The sequence below is a fragment of the Triturus cristatus genome, chromosome 4_1 (assembly GCF_964204655.1).
Source record: "Triturus cristatus chromosome 4_1, aTriCri1.1, whole genome shotgun sequence".
Classification (NCBI taxonomy): Eukaryota; Metazoa; Chordata; class Amphibia; order Caudata; family Salamandridae; genus Triturus; species Triturus cristatus.
The window spans coordinates 17,622,585-17,645,103 of record NC_140585.1 but is presented as its reverse complement, the minus strand read 5'-3'; the positions used below and the strand labels follow the sequence as shown (position 1 = coordinate 17,645,103).

The window sequence follows — 22,519 nt, the reverse complement described above, 5'->3', positions numbered from 1 at the left end:
GGAGTCCTAACTTAAGTACTCCTAAATGCCTTCTGTGAATACCAAGGGGCATATCAACAAGCAGGCGATAAAAAATTATCGCCGCTTTTGCTGCCGTTTTCGGCCGAAAAGGGGCGATAATTTTATCGCCTAATCAGCAAGGTCACGCTAACGCATGAAACCTTGCTTTAGCGTCAGGATTTCTAACGCCCAGCTTTGCATCTCTAATGAGATGCAAAGTGGGCGTTCCTGACCTGGCATGACAGGAGAAATGTCGCTAAGCGACATTTCTCCTATCAGCAAGCCTAACGCTATGAAGCATAGCGTCAGGAAAAGTAGCAATAACACCTGTTATCGCTACTTTCCTAACACCTGCTTCAGGACTGACTTAGCCATGATATCCTATGGAAGGTGGATATCATGGCTAAGTTTGTGAGTCCCTATCAACAAGCTAACGTGAGATTATCGCTGGGTTTCCAGCGATAATCTCACGTTAGCCAGTTAGCGCCAGGATTTTTATCGCTGAGGATATAAGCGGTGCTAATAGCACGCTATCTCAGCGATATAAATCGGCGCTAGCCGGCGATAATTATCCTGGCGCTAAGTGCGCTCAGCGATGATTATCGCCGGTTATTGTTAATATGCCCCCAAAAGTCTTAAAATTAGGATTTTTCTCAGTTTAGGAGTAGTGAGAAAAATCCTAACTTTAAGGCTTTCGGTATTCACAGAAGGCATTTAGGAGTCCTAAAGTTAGGACTCCTAACTTCTGTGAATACCGAAATGAGTAAGTGCCTTCTGTGAATACCAAAATGAGTAAGTGTCTTCTGTAAATACCAAAATGGTAGTAAGTTTAGGATTTTGTCTTAAGTTAGTTCTGTGAATCAGGACCCCAGATCCTAGACACGGAGGTTCTTGATTTGTTTGTAGCATCTGTACACATATGTTTGTGCCTTTCTTTTTCATCTATGTGAAGTGGGGTTTTATTCCTTCGAGCAGAGTAATTTTCCAACCCATCTGTTTTGAGAGGCCCGTGCCTCACAAAATACAGTCAACAGGTAGAAAGAGGCATCCAGGTGGCAAACACTTGTGGCGCCTATTTTTGTGAGTGGGTCTGTGCTTGGTTTGTGGGTTGCAGGGTTTATCCCAGACAGACAAATTAGATATTACACTTCGCAAATATGTTATGCTTCGATACTTGTCTTGAAACTTGTGCTGTAAAATGCCCCATTTATATTCCAGTTTTTTAAAAACTAGTTGTAAATGTTTGCGACAAAATCTATAATTTGAATCCCATATTTTCTAAAAATGTCTCGAAGGGGAAAACTCGCACTTCCCTTTTTCAGTTCGGACTTGTTCACTACGCTCGCTGACACATAATGCTTGTGTATATAATTCACGCCCCATCACTTTTAAAATTCAACAGCCATCCCTGACATAAAAACACATGCAGCGGGAGGAAGAGAGGTGTGAGAGGAGAATTTACATTAACATAAGGACACTCGCAGGGGGCTGAAGAGAGTTGTGAGAGAGGACCAGAAATTTACGCAAGGACACTAACAAGGGGCTAAAGAGAAATTTAAGAGGAGAACGGACATTAACAGAAAGGACCTCGCAGTGGAGTGCAGAGAGATGTGAGAGGAGAACAGACATTAACATAAGGACACACACCGGGGGCTGAAGAGAAATTTGAGAGGAGAACAGACATTAAGATAAACACACTCCCAAGGCGCTGGAGATCGATGTGAGAGGAGAACAGACATTAACATAAGGACACTCACATGGGACCAAGGGGCATATCATCAAGGACCGGTGATAATTATCACTAAGCGCATTTAGCGCTAGGATAATTGTCGCCGGGTAACGTAGAATTTTATCGCTGAGATAGCGTGCTATTAGCAACGCTTATCTCAAAAGCGATAAAATTCCAAACGCGAACTGCCAAATGTGAGATTATCGCTGGAAATCCAGCGATAATCTCACAAAGTTTGGCAATAGCTTGTTGATAGGGCAGGTCAGACTTAGCCATGATATCCACCTTACATAGGATATCATGGCTAAGTCAGTCTTGAAGCAGGCGTAAGGAAAGTAGCCATAACAGAATTTATCGCTACTTTGCTTGTCGCTCTGCAGGTTAGCGTGCCCATTGATAATTGGAGAAATGTTGCCTAGCGACATTTCCCCAGTTATGTCAGGGCAGGAACACCCACTTTGCATCTCATTAGAGATGCAAAGCTGGGCGTTCAGTAAACAGGCGATAATGCAAGGATTCACGCGATAGCGTGACCTTGCTGATTAGACGATAAAATTATCGCCGCTTTGCGTCCGAAAACCGATGCAAAAGCGGCAATAATTTGATATCACCTCCTTGATGATATGTCCCCAAGAGAGATGTGAGGGAAGAGCAAAAATTAAAATAAGGACATTCACGGTGGTGAGAAGAGACATGATAGAAGAACATACATTAACATAAGAAAAATCAGATGGGACTGAAGAGAGATGTGAGAAGAGAACAGACATTAACAACATATGGCCACTCGCAGGGAGCTGAACAGAGATGTGAAGGGAAGAACAGACATTAACATAAGGATACTTACAGGAGGCTGAAGAGAGATGTGAGAGGGGAACAGACATTAACATGAGGACACTCACAGGGGCTGGAGAGAGATGTGAGGGGAGAAGAGACAATAACATAAGGACACATACAAAGTGCTGAAGAGAGATGTAAGGAAAGAACAGACATTAACATAAGGACACTAGCAGGGACTGAAGAGATATGTGAGATGAGAACAGTCATTAACATAAGGACACTTGCAGGGGGCTTAAGAGAGATGTGAGAGGGGAGCAGACATTAATATAAGGCAACTCGCAGGCGGCAAAAGAGAGATGTGAGAGGGGAAAATACATTAACATAAGGACACAGACAGGGGGCTGAAGAGAGTTGTGAGAGGAGAACAGACATTAACATACGGACAGACACAGGAACCTTAAGATATATGTCAGAGGTGAACAGACATTAGCATAAGCACAGTCATGGGAGCTGAAGGGAGATTTGAGAGGAGAAAATACATTAACATAAACACACTCACAGGGGAGTGAAAAGAGGGGTGAGATGAGAGCAGACATTAAAATAAGGACACACAAAGGGGAGTGAAAAGAGATGTGAGAGAAGAACAGACTTAAACATAAGGTAACACGCAGGTGGCTGAAGAGAGATGTGAGAGAACAGACATTAACATAAGGACACTCACAGGGGTGGTAGAAACATAAGAGGAGAACATACAACAACATAAGAACACTCGGATGGGGCTGAAAAGAGATGTGAGAGGAGAACAGATATTAAAATAATGACACTCGCAGGGGGCTGACGAGAGATGTGAGAGAAGAACAGACATTAACATAAGGAGACTTACAGGGAGCTGAAGAGAGATGCGAAGGGAGAACAGATATTAAAATAAGGACACTCATGGGGTGGAAGAGACATGAGAGGAGGACAGACAATGACATAAGAAAACTCAGATGGGGCTGAAGAGAGATGCGATAGGAGAACAGACATTACAAACATACGGACACACACAGAGGGCTGAGGAAAGGTGTGAGTGGTGGAGACCTTAACACATGACACTCACATGGCCTTGTGGTGTAGAGAGACATGAGGGGGAAAAGACATTGACGTGAGGAAAATCACAGGCGAGTGAAAATAGATGTGAGAGAAGAACAGACATTAACATAAGGACACAGACAGGGGCCTGAAGAGAGATGTTAGAGAACAGACATTAACATAAGGATACACACAGGGACCTTAAGAGATGTGTCAGAGGCGAACAGACATTAGCATAAGCACAGTCATGGGAGCTGAAGGGAGATGTGAGAGGAGAAAAGACATTAACATAAAGACACTCAGAGGGGAGTGAAAAGAGATGTGAGATAAGAACAGACATTAAAATAAGGACACACAAAGGGGAGTGAAAAGAGATGTGAGAGAAGAACAGACATAAACATAAGGAAACACACACGTGGCTGAAGAGAGATGTGAGAGAACACACATTAACATAGGGACACTCACACGGGTGGTAGAGACATGAGAGGAGAACATACAATAACATAAGAACACTCGGATGGGGCTTAAAAGAGATGTGAGAGGAGAACAGATATTAACATAATGACACTCGCAGGGTCTGAAGAGAGATGTGAGCAGGGAACATACATTAACATAAAGTCACTCGTAGGGGGCTGACGAGAGATGTGAGAGAAGAACAGAAATTAACATAAGGAGACTTACAGGGAGCTGAAGAGAGATGCGAAGGGAGAACAGACATTAACATAAGGACACTCATGGGGTGGAAGAGACATGAGAGGAGAACAGACAATGACATAAGAAAACTCAGATGGGGCTGAAGACAGATGCGAGAGGACAACAGACATTACAAACATAAGGACACACACAGAGGGCTGAGGAAAGGTGTGAATGGTGGAGACATTAACACATGACACTCACATTGCCTTGTGGTGTAGAGAGACGTGAGGGGGAAAAGACATTAGAATGAGGAACTCACAGGGGAGTGAAAATAGATGTGAGAGAAGAACATAAGGACACGGACAGGGGGCTGAAGAGAGATGATAGAGAACAGACAGTAACATAAGGACACTCACAAGGTGCTGAATGGAGATGTGAGAGGAGAACAGACATTAACATAAGGACACTCACAGGGGTGGTAGAGCCATGAGAGGAGAACATACAATAACATAAGAACACTCGGATGGGGCTTAGAAGAGATGTGAGAGGAGAACAGATATTAACATAATGACACTCGCAGGGGTCTGAAGAGAGATGAGAGCAGGGAACAGACATTAACATAAAGTCACTCGCAGGGGGCTGACGAGAGATGTGAGAGAAGAACAGACATTAACATAAGGACATTTTAAGGGAGCTGAAGTGAGATGTGAAAGAAGAACAGAAATTAACATAAGGAGACTTACAGGGAGCTGAAGAGAGATGCGAAGGGAGAACAGACATTAACATAAGGACACTCATGGGGTGGAAGAGACATGAGAGGAGAACAGACAATAACATAAGAAAACTCAGATGGGCTGAAGACAGATGCAAGAGGAGAACAGACATTACAAACATAAGGACACACACAGAGGGCTGAGGAAAGGTGTGAATGGTGGAGACATTAACACATGACACTCACATGGGCTTGTGGTGTAGAGAGACGTGAGGGAGAAAATACATTAACATGAGGAAACTCACAGGGGAGTGAAAATAGATGTGAGAGAAGAACAGACATTAACATAAGGTCAATCGCAGGGGGCTGAAGAGAGATGTGAGAGAAGAACATACGTTCAATCAATAAATCAATCAATCACTTGTATAGCGCGCTACTCACCCGTGAGGGTCTCAAGGTGCTGAGGGGGTGGGGAGGGTGTTCCATGTCTTGGCGGCGAGGTGAAAGAATGATCTGCCGCCGGCGGTTGCTCTGCGGATGCATGGGACGGTAGCGAGGGCGAGGTCAGCGGAGAGGAGCTGGCGGTTCGGGGTGTAGCAGTCGAGTTGGTCATTGAAGTATGCTGGTTCATTGTTGTGGAGTGCCTTGTGGGCGGGGGTGAGGAGCTTAAAGGTGATCCTCTTGTTGACGGGGAGCCAGTCCAGGTCTTTAGGTGGGCGATGATGTGGCTGTGGAGGGGGATGTTGAGGATTGAGGCATGCGGAGGCGTTCTGGATGCATTGGAGTCTCTTCTGGAGTTTGGCCATGGTTCCCGCGTAGAGGGCATTGCCGTAGTCCAGCTTGCTGGTGACGAGAGCCTGGGTGACCGCTCCTGTGTTCCGGTGGGGATCCACCTGTAGATCTTACAAAGCATGAGGAGGGTGTTAAAGTAGGAGGAAGAGACGGCGTTGACTTGTCAGGTCATTGACAGAGAGGAGTCCAGGATGAACCCCAGGTTGTGTGAGTGGTCGGTGGGTGTCAGCGTAGTTCCCAGCGAGGCCGGCTACCAGGAGTCATTCCAGGCGGAGGGGGTGGCGCCGAGGATGAGGACCTCTGTCTTGTCTGAGTTCAGTTTCAGGTGGCTGCTCTTCAACCACTCGGCGATGGCCTTCATCCCTTCGTGGAAGTTGGTTTTGGCGGTGGCGGGGTCTTTGGTGAGGGAGAGGATCAGCTTGGTGTTGTTGGTGTATGAAACTATGGTGAGGTCATGTGATCGGACGATGTTGGCAAGCGGTGTCATGTAGACGCTGAAAAGGGTCTGGCTGAGGGATGATCCTTGGGTATGCCGCTGGTGATCTTGGTGGCTTCGGATCGGAATGGAGGGAGGCATACTCATCGGGTTCTGTTGGTGAGGAAGGAAGTGATCCAGCCCAGGGCTTTGTCACAGATCCCTGCGTTGTAGAGGCGTGTGCAAAGGGTGTGGTGACAGATGGTGTGGAAGGCGGCCGAGAGGTCCAGGAGGATGAGGGCTGCGGTTTTGCCATTGTCCAGTAGGGCCCTGATGTCGTCGGTGGCGGCGATGAGGGCAGTTTCGGTGCTGTGGTTGCTGCGGAATCCGGATTGGGATGAGTCCAAGGTATTGTTTTCTTCGAGGAATTGGGTCAGTTGTCTGTAAGGCCAGAAGAGAGATGCGAAGGGAGAACAGACATTAACATAAGGACACTCGCAGGGGGCTGAATGGAGATGTGAGAGGAGAACAGACATGAACATAAGGACACACACAGGTGGCTGAAGAGAGATGTGAGAGAAGAACAGACATTAACATTAGGACACTTGCAGGGGACTAAGAGAGATGTGAGGGGAGAACAGAAGTTAACATAAGGACACTTACAGGGAGCTGAAGAGAGATGTGAGGAGATAACAGACTATTAATATAAGGACATTCACGGTGGTGAGAAGAGACATGAGAGGAGAACAGATAATAACATAAGAAAACTCAGATAGGGATGAAGAGAGATGTAAGAGGAGAACAGACATTAACAACATAAGGACACTCACAAGGGTGGTAGAGACATGAGAGGAAAACAGACAATAACATAAGAACCCTCGGATAGGGCTGAAGAGACATGTGATAGGAGAACAGACATTAACATAAGGTCACTCACAGGGGGCTGAAGAGAGATGTGAGAAAAGAACAGAAATTAACATAAGGACACTTACAGAGAGCTGAAGAGAGATGCGAAGGGAGAACGGACATTAACATAAGGACACTCACGGGATGGTAGAGACATGAGAGGAGAACAGGCAATAGCATAAGAACCCTCGGATAGGGCTGAAGAGACATGTGATAGGAGAACAGACATTAACATAAAGACACTTGCGAGGGCATAAGAGCTATGTGAGTGAAGAACCGCCAGTAACATAAGGTCACTCGCAGGGGGCTGAAGAGAGTGTTTTGTTTCGATTTAGATACCCATATATAGGTTTCCCTGAATCATGTCCTTATATAGGCACAAATCTCATTGCCCTTATTTATCCATAGAATCCCAGTCCTTATTTAGGCATCAGCCATGCTATCCAAATACAGGCATGGTCACCAACATCCGTCCATCCCACGTCCCAACTAGTTCTTAGAAACCAGACCCTTAAGCCGAACGGGACTTTCCCTAGCTAGCATTATTGATTTCTCCAAGAACTCATCTATTATGCATGAACTACTATTCCTTAGTGGTTCATCCATGACGTCTTCCTCTGCTCGACTTTACGCCAATGCTAGCATTCCTAAGCACCTTCCAGGTATTAATATACCCTCCCGTACCATGGCAAACCACGGCACGACTCAGCACGACTTGACTGCACACTATAGAAAACAGCAAATACTTCTTACCTCGTACTACACTTAGGTTAGGTATACTGGGGTAGAACTATTTAGAAACATCAGACGAGTATTCACTTTTTAGCCTGTGTAATTTATGTATGTTTATATGAATATATGTCATTGCTAAAAGACAATGCTATTGCAGTATTTTTTTATTCTTACTGCTTACGCTTTAATGATTGTAAGAGCTCATATCTCTTACATGAGAAACAAGACTGTTCAATAAACCCTTTTATTGAAACGCCCGTCTATCTATTTCTGTGTAACTCTGGAGAAACTAAGCATGCATGATTGACTGAGTGAAACTGTTATCTCTTTTTTCCACGATTCTGAGAGGCGTTCCGATTCTAAGAGAAACAAAGTTGTCATATTTATGCAGTTGTCAGAAACGAATCCCTTCTTGTTCATTCGAGAAGTTTCTAGTGACCTCTGAGTTAGCTGGAACACACAAGTAATTAACTTTAATATACTTGATAGGGGCATACTGACCTTTGTCCGGAAACAAATTCATAACGAATATGGGGCAGAGCCTGGTCTGAACGTAGGTATGAAATTACTGAAAAACTTTGACTAGGTCTGTAGGAACTGGGGTCACCAGTTCCCCAGGGGGGTAGCTTGGCGCGAGTAGGCAGGCACCCGAAATCTGAGGTGTAAAGTGACCATACAGCACACACATCCACTGTGACAGGAAACGCACGCAATGACTGACACCACACCAATGAGTTTGAGTAAAAATCAAATAGCATTTATCTAGATCAGGGTCAGGGTAATCAATAATCACGGTATCTCTATTTCATCAGAGCATTTCGTAAAGCAGGGATAAAAAGCGTCGCCCCAACTGACTAAAAAATGTCCCTCCTTCCCTTATATATGCCCAGGTCAGGTGACCACTCTCTAAGGCGGCAAAAAGCAGACCCCTCCCCTGTTCTGGAAGGTTCCAGGAGCTTCCCTACTCTAACTATGGGAGAAAAAGACGGCTGGTGTGGCAACAATGAGTCCCAGCCAGCTCCTGGCGACTAGGGTGCTACTAAAAAGACCACTCTGCAGTAGCAGGGGCCTGTGGCAGCCATGTTGGGAGAAGAGAGCACCTGCACCTTAGCATTGATTAGCAATGGGAAGGCGCTCGGAGACCTAAGGCCAACTAAAAGAGGGTGGAAAAAATGAGGCAAGGGTGAAAAATAACAGGGAAAGACCACCGTAGGGCTGACAGGTCTAACAAGGTCTCAACAATAATATTAAAGGGGAGGCAGCATCAGTGGCGATCCACCAGAAATTAAGGGAATTTGATGTAACAGAACATCAACATGAACTACCCAGAATAATAGAAAAATCCTATGAAGAATTAGGCAGAGACAGTTTAGGTAGAAAACCAGTTAAACCTCAACTGTCCGAAGGTCCTGGACTCAATTAAACATAATCCTACATCTTCTAAAAAGAAGTGGGAAAACAAATAACAGTGTTCATCATCATCATCATCAAAAAGCTTTATTTCGGTTATTTGCTAACCATAAAAGACATACATAAAATATACAATACATTATCACAAAAACACCAACCATTTCATCATAAGAAAGTGCAATAAGAGAGTGCTTACAAGGTATGGACACAAACGAGGGAAATGGTTTCACTGGTCCAGGCAGTTTCTCAGTCTAATACATAATTTTAAAAACTCCTTAATTTGGAGAATACTGTCACTGTGCAAAAGCTGCAAGTACAAAAGTGCCGGTCTGATTTGTTTAAAACCAAGTTTTTTTAAAAGAGTCACTAAATATAGTTTGCGTGGAAATTCATAAAATTTACATAAAAAGATAAAATGCAGCATATCCTGCGGAGACTTTCCGTCGCAGCCGCAGGGCGCTGCCAATTTGTTAAAAATGTCACACTTAGGTCGAATAAGCAGGTGATGGAACTGGTTGAACCTAAATCTGGTCAGTAAAAATTTCTCATGTGAGGACAAAGACCCTTCCAAATATGGTTCGATGGCCGCAGTAGTCTTAAGCATAACAAACTTTCTCACACTTGGTTTCTGAAGCTCCACTTCTTCTCTCATAATCCTCTTGTCCATCAGAAATGTTTGTTTGATGAGCTCCAGATCTCCCCTTGTAATTAATTGTGGGTTGGCAAAGAGTTCAGGGCGACCAAGTTTCTCGAAATTTGATTTTAGGTAACTTAGCCAAGGAGAGCTGAGTGCTTTGTCCAGCGACAAGAAATCCTTTATGATTAAATGTGTTAGGGGTATGTTCTCATTTAGCCAAATTTTAAGCCAAAACATCAAAGGGCGTAAGGAAAGCAAATCACATAAATATTGAGACCCCCAACTCCTCATGTACAGCAAGATTAGCCGTACCAGGAGGGACACACAATAGACGCTTCATAAATCGATTTTCAGCAATCTGTAATTGCTCTCCGTTGACATACCCCCAAAGTTCACTTCCATAGGATACAGTTGCCACAGACTTAGCATTGTACAATTTCAGCATAGCACAAATTGGCTTTTTCCCCAATTTAGTGGCAAAATTAAATATTGATGCGTTAACCCTCACCATTTCACCTTTTTTCTTTGCAAGGTGAGGTTCCCAATTTAATTTTGTATCGAAAAGGACTCCTAAGTAAGAAAATGTTTTAGTTAGAGGGATTATTTCTCCACCAATCCTAAATGGGAAGGGTTTTCTTGGTTGCTGACCAATTTGTAATACAAAAGATTTAGTGTTATTTACCAAGAGGTCTCTATCTCTCATAAATGTATTAAACGCTGTTAACAATGATTGAAGTCCCCTCTCTGTTCTAGATATAAGTACTGCATCATCTGCATAAAGAAGTATTGGAATTCCACGCCTACCAACTCTAGGGCAGTCAGCACGAACATCCTGTAACACCCCATCTAAGTCATTAATATAAAAGTTAAAAAGAAAGGGGGCCAGGATACAGCCCTGCCGGACACCCTTTCCAATACTAAAATTATTTGATACACTCAAATCCAAGGAATATCTTACATTGGCACTGGTATTACAGTGTAGGGCAACCAAAAAATCAACCAAGCCGCTATCAACCCCTTTCAAACTCATGGACTGCCACAGCTTACCCCGGTTGACGCAGTCAAACGCGGAAGACAAGTCCATAAAGGCAAGATGAATGGTACCTTTCTGTATTATAGTATGTTAGAGTCGGGGATCTCTGGTTGGCGCAAGGTTGCCCTTGTGTCAAGCAGGAACCCTCTCCTCCACGTCAGGGCGCAGGATAACCCCTCGCGAATGACCCTTGCTCACCCTCTAGGTGCGTGGCGTGAGCAGCCAAGGCGATTCCTCAGGCGTTGTTGGTTAAGCACTTACAATCATACACACAGTAAATACATCAATCCCCCCAGAAACGGACACCAGACTTGGATATATATAAAAATATGATTCTTTATGTAAAAATAAGGATATATATCTCAGCAGACTTATCACAAGACCAATAACGGTTTCGCTATGCCACCAGGTTGTAAAGCAGGCAAATGTTCGTTGTTCGTAGCTTCAAATGGATACTTTGTAGTCTCTTGCAAGTGTTACTTGAGGTTCCAGTACTCACAGCGATCGGCTCCTGCGAACGGGGAAATAAGGCGTTGCGGGCCCCGAGCCCGATACTGGGACTTCTTTCGTGATGTGGAGAGTCGGCACAGGTCGGTGCGACTCTCAGCTTGGGAAGTGTTCTTGGGTCCTCAATCAGCAGGTGTGGGCACGTAGGCAGGCGCGGCCAGCGACCCTTTAGCACGGCGGTGCAGGGGGGTCTCCACAGCGGGGGCGGCGCGGCCTGAGATGTCCGGGGATAGCGAAGCGGGGTCACAGGGCACGGTCAGTGCAGCTGGATGACCCGGCGTAGATCACAGTCGTCGGACGGCTTCCGGCGGGAGGGGTGATAGCGCGGTCAGCGCGCTCCAGTAGCAGGCGGTGACAGGGATGCAAGAGAAGAACAGAAATTAACATAAGGAGACTTACAGGGAGCTGAAGAGAGATGCGAAGGGAGAACAGACATTAACATAAGGACACTCACAGTGTAGAAGAGACATGAGAGGAGAACAGACAATAAAATAGGAGAACTCAGATGGGGCTGAAGAGATATATGAGAGGAGAACACATATTAACATAGGGATACTTACAGGGGGTTGAAGAGAGCTGTGAGTGCAGGAGACATTAACACAAGGACATTCACATGGGCTTGGGGTGTAGGGAGATGTGAGGGGGAAAATACATTAACATAAAGACACAGACAGGGGGCTGAAGAGAGATGTGAGAGGAGAACAGACATTAACATTAGGACTCTCACAAGAGTCTGAGCAGAGATGTGAGGGGGAAACAAATGTTTTACATGTTTGAATTTACTTGTTTTCTTTGTCTTTTCTTTTTTAAGGTACAGCAGCTTTATTGGGCAGAATAATGACATAACGAAAAACAATTACAAAAACTAGATAAAACAATAAAATAAGAATCATAAAATGCAGAAAAGATTGAAGCTGCTTTAACAATTTTGAAACTATACCGAGGAGAGGGAGGAGGGGGAAGGAGGAAGACCAAATTAACAGCACAACCAATTATCAGAAAAATGACATAATAATAATATTATGTGTTATAAAAAATCCAAACAAGGAGTATCACAATTTAGAACTGATGGCAAAGAGATACAAAATCAAGGTGGTTAATATTTTCAGATGAAGTACAATTGGGACATTTGTGAGCAACATCATCTAAAAAAGAGGTCAAGGTTAACCAATGTAAAACACTGTTAGCAGAAGGACAATAAATAGAGGAGAAGGCAGTATATAATCTTTGATAATGACAAACATTATTCCTCCAGGCTACATAAGAGATATTTGAAGCACATTTCAAATTAATAGCAATCTGTTGAAAGCCAAGAGCTAGCATAAGATCTAACAAGCGTAAATTACTGCGTGGTGAGTGGATATCTTCAGAGAGACGACCCAAAAAAAGAGTCAAGGGAGATAGTGGACAATTTCAATGGAATAATATGGATAATTGAGACCAAATCTTTTCCCAGAAAGAAGTTATAGGGAGACAATGGAACAACATATGCATAAGGTCTTCAGATTGGTGATCACAGGACCAACATTTGGGAGAGGAATTCATGAATAATCTTCCTAGCAGAGACGGGGTAAATTAAAGTCTATGATAGAGGAAAAACAAAGATTGGGAAGTGGAGGCAGGTCTTGAGGTTTTAAAGAGTTTGTCCCAAATTTTATTCCGAAATGGGAGAGTCCAGGTACATCCCAAATCCAATTCCCACTGCATTTCTAACATAGATTTGGATCTGCCATATGATAAAGAGTGGAGAAGTTTATAAATAGGTGAAGCGTTAGGAACAGAGGTGAGAAATTAACCAAGGGAGGAGTGAGAAGAGGAGGAAGGGAGAGTGTCAGGTAAAGAATAAAGAATATTGACAGTAATATTAAAAAGAAGAAGAAAATTAGGTAAAAAGGAGCGAGGATATTTGAATAAGCGTTGAAATTGTGAAAAGAGTAGAGGATTCATCGTTAGCGAATGGATCTTTGACCCAAATGATACCTCTTTGTCTCTAAGTTTTCCCAAAAATTGGTTTGATGTTAATAAGAATACATTTGTTGTACCAGAGAGGTGAATGACAAAAGGAATCACGATTTGCAGACTGTGATGGTAAATTGGTTTTAGGATATTACAAGTATGTTCAAAATGGGAAAAGGAGATTTTGGAGGTTTTAGCTGAGAAGGCTATAACTTTACGATGGAGAAAAGGAGAAAGAAGTGAGCATTCAGTGTCCAACCATAAGGGGGTAAATGAGGATTGTGTCAAAGAAAGCCATCTAGAGGCTTGTCGGAGACAGAAAGTCCTATGATATAACCAAAAGTCGGGAAAATTAACTCCTCCTTCTTGTTTAGCCTTCCTAAGAGAAGCTAGGGAGATTCTGGTGTTTTTGTTATTCCAAAGGAAACTAGAAAGTTGAGAATCCAATTTCCTGACGAAGGAAGCAGGCATATTAACTGGGGTCATTGAAAGTGTATATAGAAATATGTGAGACGCCATCATTTTGGGAGAGTCCAAGTGACCCCACCAGGAGAGGAATAGGGGATTCCAAGAAGAGAAGAGCTCTTCATCTTTTTATCTAGACATACATTGACATAAGCTGAAACCGAACCATTAATGGAAGAGGTAAACCAGATGCCCAGATATTTAATTTTGGAAGTATTTCAATGAAACCCTGTGGCATCGAAAGAATGACTAAAAGTAAGCTTAATAAGGGGCATACTTTGGTTTTGTCAGAATTAATCCTGTATCCCTAAACCGAGGAAAATGTAGCAATTTCCTGAAGAAGAGCCGGAACGGACTGCTCAGGCGAGGAAATCAAAGGAAGGATGTGATCAGCATAAGCGGAAAGTTTTAGATGATCAGTTCCATACTGAAATCCACAATTGTCAGCATTATTTCTGATACGGGATAGGAAATGTTCTAAAGCTGATATCCCCTGTCTTGATAATATGCCCCTCTATGAGTATCAAGGGAGTTCTTAGACTTTTGTCAATAAGACTCTATCAGAGAGGAAGGGTGGAGAATCAGTGGTGTAGAGAGATTGGTAATACTTAACAAATTCAGCCAGAATTTCTGAGTCCTTAAAAACAGCATGCCCTTTATTGTTTTTTACAGAATCTAAAATAAATGACTGTTTATCGATTTTCAAATAATTAGCTAGTAGCTTACCTATTTTATTGCGGCCACCGTAATAGCAGATGCTTCTTTGAAGTAGAATTGAAGAGGCATTATCTGTGGAAAGATTGTTAAACTTTAATTTTGCACGGACAAGTTCTTTTAAATTAGCTGGAGAAGAAGAAGAAGAATATTGATGTTCCAATCGTTTGATATCAAGTAAAAGGGATTGATGGTGTTTAAGAAGAGATGTCTTCCTCCGAGAAACAAAATCAATGAAATGACCTCGAGGAGAAGTTTTGAAGGTGTCCCAAAGTAATTGTGGAGAAATATTAGGATCTGCGTGAACCTCAAAAAATTCCTCAGAAAAAGTCAAGAAGGAAGATGTGAAGTCAGAATTGAGCAAGAGAGAGTTATTGAATCTCCATCTATTGGATATGGAATTCACCTGGAGAAGATCGAGGTCAGTAATGACAGGAGTATGGACAGAGATTACAATTGGTTCGATAGAAGAAGTGATAAGATTTTGGGTAAGTAATTTAGAAACAAAGATATAATCTAGTCTAGAAAGAGAACAATGTGGATTAGCGGTATTGCAGATTCCTCATGAGTCCACCAGAAGGCATTGGGATATAAAGAAAGTGAATTGTTTATGTATTTTGTGGGGAATACATTTAACTGGGGATTGACGATTGATAAAGGGGTCTATTACTTGATTACAATCACCACCCAAGAAAAAACAATCATCAGCATATTTAGTAACTTTTTTGGAAACATTGGGCCAAAAGGAATTGTCAGCTTGGGTAGGACCATAAATATTACAAATAGTTAAGGGAACATCGTTAACAATTAATTTTACAATAAGCCATCTGCCTTCAAGATCGACATTTTGAGAAACAGTTACCAATTTTAATTTCTTGTGGCAAAGAGGAATAACACAATTTTTCTTAATTTGAAGAAGGAGAAACAAAAACAGAACCCACCCAACCTCATTTAAACTTCAAGGCCTCCGGTTTAGAAAGGTGAGTTTCTTGAAGAAGAATGAGGACAGGGGAATAATTAGGTAAATGAGATAAAATTCTTTGCCTCTTTATAGGATTAATTACTCCTTTAATATTCCAATAAACAACTCTGAATAAAGCGACAAGTGCAAACATATAAACAGTATTGGTCTTGTAGGACAAAAAGGTACATCAAACATGAAGGTACCAGGAAGAAAAGGAAGAAAAACAAGGGTAGAGGGAAGAAGAGTGAGGGAGAAAATAGAGAAGATCAAAGAAAGAGAGACAGCACATGTCAACAATGACTACTGCAAACACATACCTGATGAAGATGAACAATTGGGGAGAGTGGACGACAGCACCGGGCAAGACAGCACAGCAAGGGAGATGAGTCGACAGAGAAATGGAACATAACAAGGTAAATGGCGAGGATAAAGAACATCGAGGAACCTGAAAAGAAAAAGGTTAGTCATTCATCTCAAAGAACACTATGGTCATAAATAAACATGAAGAGCGAGCCAGTTAAAAAGTAAGAGAACTACATCCAAAAACTAGGATAGAATGCAGGAGGAGGACCCTTTAACACAAAAGTCATTCATTTTTACAAAGAGGCTGAAGTCTCCATAGAGCTGGAAGAATGTAAATGAAGAAATTGTTTCAGTTCTTCAGGAGCAGTGAAGGAGGAGGTTTTACTCTGGAATGCTACTTCAAACAGGCAAGGATGAAACAAACCAAAGAGGTCTCCCAAAGAACGTAGTTGTGGATGAAGATCTAGGAACTCCTTTCGCCTGGCAGCTGTAGCTCTTGAGACATCCTGTGAAATAAAGATTGTACAACCTTGCCATAAAAGTTGCCTTTTAGCCTTCGCTGCATTGAGAACTTTCAGTAGATCAGTAAATTCCAGGAAAAATATGATGACACCTCTGGGTTTGGAAGACGAGGAGGATGAGATAGGGCGAGGACCTAGACAATGAGCTCTCTGAATATTCAAGTGTGTCGAGGGAGGCAAGTTCACCAGCTGAGGCAAAAAAGAAGTGAAAACGTATACAGGATCCCTTCCCTCCAATCCCTCTTGAAGCCCATAAAGGCAGAGGTTATTCCTTCTATTTCTATTTTCCAAGTCTTTAGAATCAGCCTTTAATACCGCCACCCCCTTCCCCAGTATTACAATTTTCAAAGGTTCATCATGCACATCACTGACAAGTTGTTCTAAAACCATGACTCTGGATCCCATCTGAGACCAGCTGTCGATCAGATTCTGGATGAGCATATTGGCTTCCTCCACAAAAGGAAGGAGTGTTCGAATTTCTTCAAGACCCAGGTCAAGAGAAATAGGAAAAGAAGATTTCTCAGGAGAGGTGGGGGGTCCTATTTAACTCTCTTTTGAGTAGATGAGGTCGCTATCGAAGCAATCTTAGTCGATGAAGAGGATGAGGATGACTTGGTTGTAGGTGGAGTACCCCTCAAGGGACAGTTGGCAGATTTTAAAAACAAGGATAATTTCTCTGAGGAGGAGATAGTGTGAAGAGGAGAATCCTTAAGTTTCTTCAATCTACCTATAAAGCATGTGAGGAGATGCATTCCAAAAATAGAAAGGAAAAACAGATCGGATACTAACAGACCTCTGCCTCCAATATCAGAAAAAACGGTAGAGCGTAGCAGAAGAAAAATAAAAATAAAGACAATTGGCGAAATTATCTTAGATGATGAGCCTCATACTGGCTAAGTAGAGCTTAGCTGGAAAGTCACAGCAGTGCACAACATCATAAGAGATCCATAAGGCTAGCGGAAAGAGATAATATACCCCCACCGTCAATACAGCAAGAAGGCAGTAAGATTAGAACAAGCATTTGCAATGCAATAGGTCTCGCATTTACGTGAGTTTAAGCTATTGGCATTGTAAATGGCAATGCTTTTATTTATGTTTAAAAAACGAAAATGGGGCCTGCAGCCGATCAAGATGGCCGCGACCTAAAGGAGCTCCAAAGGAGGCGTCGGTTCCCCCCATAAATCCGTTAGAAATCCGTGCATTTATCCTGCCTCAATTGTCATTTTAGGAAAGCCGAAGGTGTGAGGCATCCATAGCGCTCCTTGCTGACAGGAATGGGTCCAGCGCGCACTGGAGGAAGCGTGACGAAAGAAGCGGCCTAGTCCCGTGAACGAAGCCGGGGACTGAAGTGCAGCTGCGGCTGTCGGAAAGCAGTTGGAGCGACCGGGCAGCGCAAAGCAACGTGAGTGCTTCGGTGGACGGCGGCTGCCGGGAGCGACATCCGCCTGAAAAGAGCGGCTGTGTCCGGGACTTCTTTTCCCTCTCCCACACTCGGAGGTGGCCTGAGCTGCCACTTTGGACCTCGTGGGGTAAAACGCAGCGCCCTGAGGCAGAGAGCGGCGGAGGGATCGCCCTGAAGCAGAGACCGTGTGCGGAGGCGGAGACCTCCCGCAGCGCGCACTGAGGCGGGTGTGGTCTGAGCAGTGAAGCCTGGCTTGGCTGGGCGGCTGCAGCACGGGACAGACGTGCACTGAAGGCCTTCACTGGGTAACAAACTGCAATACCCCTGCTAAGGTACGTGGCGGAAGACAAAGAGCGGCACTCAGCCCAGCCATTGCTAAAGTGAGGGGGGTGCCTGCACGAAATGTGAACATCGCCCAGGGGACCCGCCTGGATCTGTTGAGGAGGTTTGTGGCAACAGTGCATGGGACGGAGGTCCGGACTAAATGTGGGAGCAGTACCAGGTGATCTGAAGGGGCTGAGAGAAGACGTGAGGAGTGCCTAGGTGTCGCTGATGCTTAGATTCATATATATTGGCGGCGCTTAAACGGTCCACTGCCCCACTAAATTCCAGTTATCAGCGCGGCGGGAAATCCGGCAGGCCACGCATGGAGGGGGCTCCCGCGGCAGGCGGCGGCGATTACCGTTAGGCGCAATACAGACTCAGGCGAAAATGGGGGGCAGGGGCCCACGAAGGAACTCGCAGGGCAAATTGGATAAGTATGCCTACCAAAAAGACCTTCCCAACCTGCCTGAGCGCAAAGACGGGCCTGATGAAGACTTGGGTCAGGTGGTAGCGGTGAAAGTGACACTGGAGAATATTATGGCGGCTCTCGATAAAGTACAATCGACAGTAGGATCCATTTAGACTGATGTCTCCTTCCGGAGGGCGGATTTTCAGAAGATGTCGGCCAGGGTCACGGAGGTTGAACAAGTGACAAAATCCTTAACAAAGGACACCACCGCGCTACTTCAGAGGGTCAGTCACTTAGAAGCAGAAAACAGACTTATGGCAGAGAAGCTGGACGACCAAGAAGGGCGCTCACGGCGCAATAACGTCCGAATTACGGGTATTCCCGAAAGTGAAGGGAATCCAGTCATGGATCTATACATTGAGGATCTCATAAAACACAGACTTCAACCCCGTGGGCTATCGAACTTCTTTTCTGTGGAGAGGGCACATAGAGTGCCGGGGGTAGGCCCAAACCAGGGGCTCCCCCTAGACCAGTCCTGGCCCGTATTTTCAATTTCCGGGACAGAGATGCAATACTACAAACGGCAAGGGTGGCTCCACCGCTGCGCATCCAAAACTTAGTGGTGTTCTTTTTCCCGGACTACACGGCAGCAGTGACTAAACGTCGCAGGAGTTTTGTTGAGATAAAGAAAGAACTCAGACGCAGAGAATTATCATACTCCATGTTGTTTCCGGCGAAGCTGCGTGTAGTGGCGGATGGAAATATCTGTTTTTTTGAGAGCCATAGGAAGCCCACGACTGGCTCAAGGGATGGAGGTGAGTGGAAGGATCCGGACAGACGGAGAGACGAAAACAGCAGCACATAACCAATGAGGACTCCAGTGACCACGGAAAGGAACATGAGGACGGCCGTGTGAGGCAATTGACGAACAAGGATTGAAACGCATAGAAGTTATGTAGTTGGAACACATGAGTGTAGAGACAGGATGTACGGCTTTGCCATGTATGAGGAGGGCAGAGGCAACATGTCCACGATGTAAATAACGTGCTCCTCCCATCTGACGGTGGTAGGCAAAAAGACTAAAGTACAAAACTGAAGGATGGGCTGTAGCGTATGCTTGTTGATAACCTGTAATTGAGGAGGGGATGGACGGCAACACTCAGCGGACTTCTCGCCCCCACACGCAAGTACTGTTATTGGGAATGAAGCCCTCTGCTAAGTTGGGGTGGCGGATAGTTGGGGGTCCGTCTGGCAGGGAAGCAGGGAGGGGGGTGGTGGAGGGGGGTTGCTCTTCATTTTGGGCTTGTTATGGTTGTTACTATTTTTTGTGGACCAGCCAAATTGTGATCAATATGCAAGTGTGGGTATGCAGTATGTGGTCCTTCCCAAAGCGAATACTGAATCTGATGGGGGTCCTACATGAGGGACCATCGCATACTGTCAGCATTCATGCACGCCCGCCTAGATATCGGGATAACCAAACGTTTGTTAACTGAAGTTTGGTCTGGGCAGGGGGGGAGGTGAAGAGGTGGGTGGGAAAGTGGGAAATACTGAGTTGGTATTTTTTGTTGGTAGTTATGGTTGTTATACGGGCATACAAGACACACTTCCAGTCTGTGACTAAGAACAGTTTCTGGATGCATGAAGTACATAATCCTGAGAGAAGGCAGACTGTGCATGGGTGAAAGGGATGACGCAGACACGAATTGAGTCCGCCTCACGGGGACCTCCGGTGACTCCGATTAGCCCCCTAACGCTGCTTACATGGAATGTAAGGGGACTGGGGGATAAAATAAAGAGAGGGCTGGTGCTACAGTACTTAAAGAAATGCGCACCTGCGGTCGCCCTGCTGCAGGAAACGCATTTAGTGGAATCTGCCTGCAGGGCTCTAGATCGCTGGGGGTTACGAATGGTGGTGCACTCTGAGTTTTCCTCTGGTTCAAGGGGTGTGGGTATTTTAGTACGTAAACAGTTCCCGCTAATAATACAACATACTCATAAGGATGACCAGGGTCGATTTGCGGCAATTACCTGGCAATAGGAAGGGAAACTGTTCAATATTGTGTCGGTATACATCCCCCCGGCCCTACACACAATAGCTCTCCCAGCGCTTAGCGCATTTTTATTAGGCCTTCCAGCAGGTATGATACTGATTGGTGGGGACTTTAATGCTGTCATTGATGGGACCAGAGATAGGTATCCGCCCAGGCAGAGCACGGCAGGTGCTGCACGTATGGGGGGCTTCGTGGATGCCCTCAGGCTGACAGATGCGTGGAGATACAGTCATCCAGAAGTGCAGCAATACACTGTCCAGTCCGGGGTACATAATAGCCTCTCACGCATCGATTACTTTTTTACAGCCGCAGACCATCTCGTGAATGTGATGAACGTTGAGATCCGCCCTCGGGGTATTTCAGATCACTCGCCATTATTACTAACCTCTGCAAACCATTGCAGGGCACGGACACGGGTGTATCTGTATATCCAGGGTATTTCCAACTCCCTAAGATTTCGGGAGACATACTCGCGGCGACGCAGCTTTACTTCCAAGAGAACGCTTCTTCAGTCCAATCCGCAAGTACTCTTTGGGAAGCATACAAAACGGTGATCCGTGGGCAGGCCATTTCTTCGGTGATGGGTCATACGAGGGAAAAACGAGCCGAATTAGATATTATGGAATCCGAGCTGGTTCATGCTACAGACCAACACGCGCAGAACCCAACGTTTGAGACATTTCGAACCTTGCGTGCTAAGCAATGTGAATACAGGGAATACCAGTCGGAGGCAATCAGGGCTCGGCTGCAAGCAACGCGGCATACGATATATCAAATAGGTGACAAGGCTAGTAAACTTTTATCCTGGCTCGATAAAATGGAGTGAGCGCAAAGAACAATAGCGCAATTACGGACGCCAGATGGCTCATTTGTGGCGGCACCAGAAGATATTGTGAATACCTTAGCTGGATATTTCGAACAGGTGTACGAGTCGCGAACAACTATAGACACGATAGAGGCTCAAACGTATATTAGGGATATTAATTTGCCAAAATTATCCCCGGAGGAAGCCCTCACCCTAGAAGCTGACCTAACGGTCGAAGAGCTACAAGTAGCTATAGGCTCCCTTCAATCGGGGAAAGCAGTGGGACCTAATGGTTTACCCATAGAACTGAACAAAAAGACGGCCACTACAACTGCCCCCTATCTTTTAAATATGTTTCTTGAAAGCCTTGAGGCAGGGGAGCTCCCACAAGATCAACGTATGGCTACCATTGTGACGATCCCGAAGCCCGGTAAACCCCCTGAGGAGTACGCCTCTTACCGTCCGATATCGTTGCTTAATGCCGAAGCCAAAATATTAGCCAAGCTATTGGCGACACGGTTGACCCCACATCTTACAACCCTAATACACCCGGATCAATCTGGGTTCATGCCAGGTAGAAGCACGGCTCTCAACCTCAGGCGGCTGCAGGGGGTAATGGCCCGGATGTCCTCCAGCAAATACTACCATTCCTCCTGGTACTACTAGTAGTAATCTCCCAGGTGGAAGTATTGCTCCCAAGAATTTAGGTGCATTCTCATGGGGAACAGAGGTGGGTCCTAGTTTAGACAGGTCCCCCTCACAAGCCTCCTTAGTCTGTGATGGTGGCATGGGATTTGCCACCTTTACCATAGGCCCCAATACTTTGGGCAGGTACAGACTGGAGCCCATAATCAATGGTCAGAAAGCTGTGGCCTATAGAGACACTGGGGCTAGTGTCACCATGGTGGCAGGGAAACTAGTTCCCCCTCGGCAGCTTTTACCTGACTTTAGCTATCAGGTGACCAACATAGATGGTGTCAGCACAGATCACGCAATGGCCATAGTCAATCTTAGCTGGGGAGGGGTCACAGGCCCAAAGTAAGTGGCAGTGTCCCCAAATTTACCTGTAGAGTGCCTGATGGATAATGATCTGGAAATTTCAGCCTGGGCTGAAGTTGAACACCTAGTCCATTTGAGAATGCTGAGCATACCTGAGAAGGTTAGTGGGGCTGTGGTGGCCACAGCCCAAGCCCAGAAACATTTTGGAGTGACGGAGCCTGAAATATTGTCCCACTCTCCTCCACA

The 22,519-nt window shown here is 44.9% G+C and overlaps 1 protein-coding gene across 1 annotated transcript in view; it reads left to right on the top strand.

The window, feature by feature from the left end:
- Positions 1-18,393: 18,393 nt before the first annotated feature.
- Positions 18,394-22,519, top strand: part of LOC146839323 (lectin-like) — a 114,413-nt gene continuing 110,287 nt past the window's right edge. Inside the window, exon 1 of the mRNA XM_085650775.1 lies at positions 18,394-18,573. Coding sequence (XP_085506901.1) covers positions 18,394-18,573 — 180 coding nt within the window. The remainder of the gene's footprint in view (positions 18,574-22,519) is intronic.